This window comes from Penaeus japonicus, unplaced genomic scaffold (genome assembly GCF_977035675.1).
Source record: "Penaeus japonicus unplaced genomic scaffold, GWHDUDI00000001_assembly GWHDUDI00000025, whole genome shotgun sequence".
NCBI classification, from domain to species: domain Eukaryota; kingdom Metazoa; phylum Arthropoda; class Malacostraca; order Decapoda; family Penaeidae; genus Penaeus; species Penaeus japonicus.
The window spans coordinates 32166828-32168464 of record NW_028234427.1 but is presented as its reverse complement, the minus strand read 5'-3'; the positions used below and the strand labels follow the sequence as shown (position 1 = coordinate 32168464).

At 52.9% G+C, this 1637-nt stretch overlaps 1 protein-coding gene across 1 annotated transcript in view; it reads left to right on the top strand.

Annotated features, from left to right (window-relative positions):
* Positions 1 to 602: 602 nt before the first annotated feature.
* Positions 603 to 1637, top strand: part of LOC147468978 (facilitated trehalose transporter Tret1-like) — a 5626-nt gene continuing 4591 nt past the window's right edge. Inside the window, exons 1-3 of the mRNA XM_086551767.1 lie at positions 603 to 678; positions 832 to 846; positions 1471 to 1519. Of these exons, the coding sequence (XP_086407893.1) occupies positions 603 to 678; positions 832 to 846; positions 1471 to 1519 (140 nt within the window). The remainder of the gene's footprint in view (positions 679 to 831; positions 847 to 1470; positions 1520 to 1637) is intronic.

The window sequence follows — 1637 nt, the reverse complement described above, 5'->3', positions numbered from 1 at the left end:
ACATGCCAACTAATTCTCTCGACTGGAGCCACAGTGACAAAGGTAAGGTCAAGGACACCCCCCCCCCCGCCAACGTGCATAGGCTCCTGGCTGTTGAGAAGAGCAATCTCAAGGCACGACTCAAGCACCTCGGCTATGTGGTATCCTGCCGCATCACGACTCTGAGTGGGAGCCAAAATGGGGTGGTGAGCATTGAGCCCTTACCCCTTTGCTCTGCCCCCAGACATAAGTGCCTGGAGGGGCAGGAACAAAGTCTGGTTGCTTTGCAACGACCTCTTGCCGCCGAAGAGCCTCTTCCTTCCTTACGGAACAGCTGAGGCTTCAGGCGTGGTACTTTTTGTGGCAGTTGGGACACTTTGTAGTGGTGTGCTTTGAGGTACACCTCCGTACTGTGTGCCTGACTACAGACACCACACTTTGGCTTTGCAGAGCAAGTGGCCTGGTGGTGCCTGGTGGAGCGGGTCAGGAACGTAAGTCCTGAGGCTGTAGAGGCCCCAATTGCCAAGGTCTAAGGACGCAACTGGGGCTCCCTTCAAAGTGACCAAGACTTGCCTGGTTGGGTGCTTCCATTTGGAGAGTCAGGAAGCTCCCACCACCTTGGGATGAGACGTGATGACCTGAAGGTCATATATCAGAGGGAAGCTAAGAAGCACCATCTTAAACTTCCTCTCTTCGGGAGTCAGAGCCGACAGGCTCGAGCCACCTTCCGCCCATCCAGGAGCTTGTCTGTCTCCTGGAGGAAGGTGGGAGTGGCTTGGTCTCTCAGTATGATTATCATGCCATTGTTTCTGGCAATCTGATCGTCAGACGGCACTGTTTCTGGTTTTCCAGAGCCCGTACCATCTGGTAAGTGTTGTCGAATTCTTCTGGTTTAGGGGGAACCCTAAACTGGGGGAACCGACTTTGGGCTACAGACTCGCCCTCCGAGTCCGTAGCCGGACGAGTCCACTTGTTGCCTGTCGGGGACTTGGCAGTGGGGCCAGCAGGATGGGAGGGTCCTACCTCGCTTCCATTTTTTCTTTGACTCGTCATCTGAACTGACGCCAGAAGCCACAAGGATGATGGGAGGATATACGCAACCCCCACCTCGCGTTGATGGCACTCACAAGACCATGCGATTGCCTGTAAGACAGGGGCTGCTTGACCCTAGCTTAGTTCAAAAGAGACACCAGCCGATTGACCTAACCGAGTCGAGATCAGGTGACCCCTCTTGCTGGAATAGAGGACCAAAGAGGCATGATTACGCCCATGCATGCACAGTGTAGATGCATATAAATATATAAATATGCAATCATATACACATTCAAAGCGACGTGCAGATGCCTACGCACATATACAGATACGCTTGTGTATATCATAGCTTGTGCTACCTACAGCAAGTATGTACACAGCACTCATATTTAAACAGTGTTTACATGTGCATACATACGCACATGAATTATATGCCTCCCATGCCCCCACCCTCCACAGAGTCCAACAAGGGGAAGCTGTGCACTGAGGCTATGCTCAGAAGCCATGGGTGATGGGAGGATATACCCCCGCCTCGCGTTGATGGCACTCGCAAGACCAAGCAATTGCCTGCAAGACAGGGGCTGCTTGACCCTAGCCTAGCTCAAAAGAGAGACCAGCCGATTGAC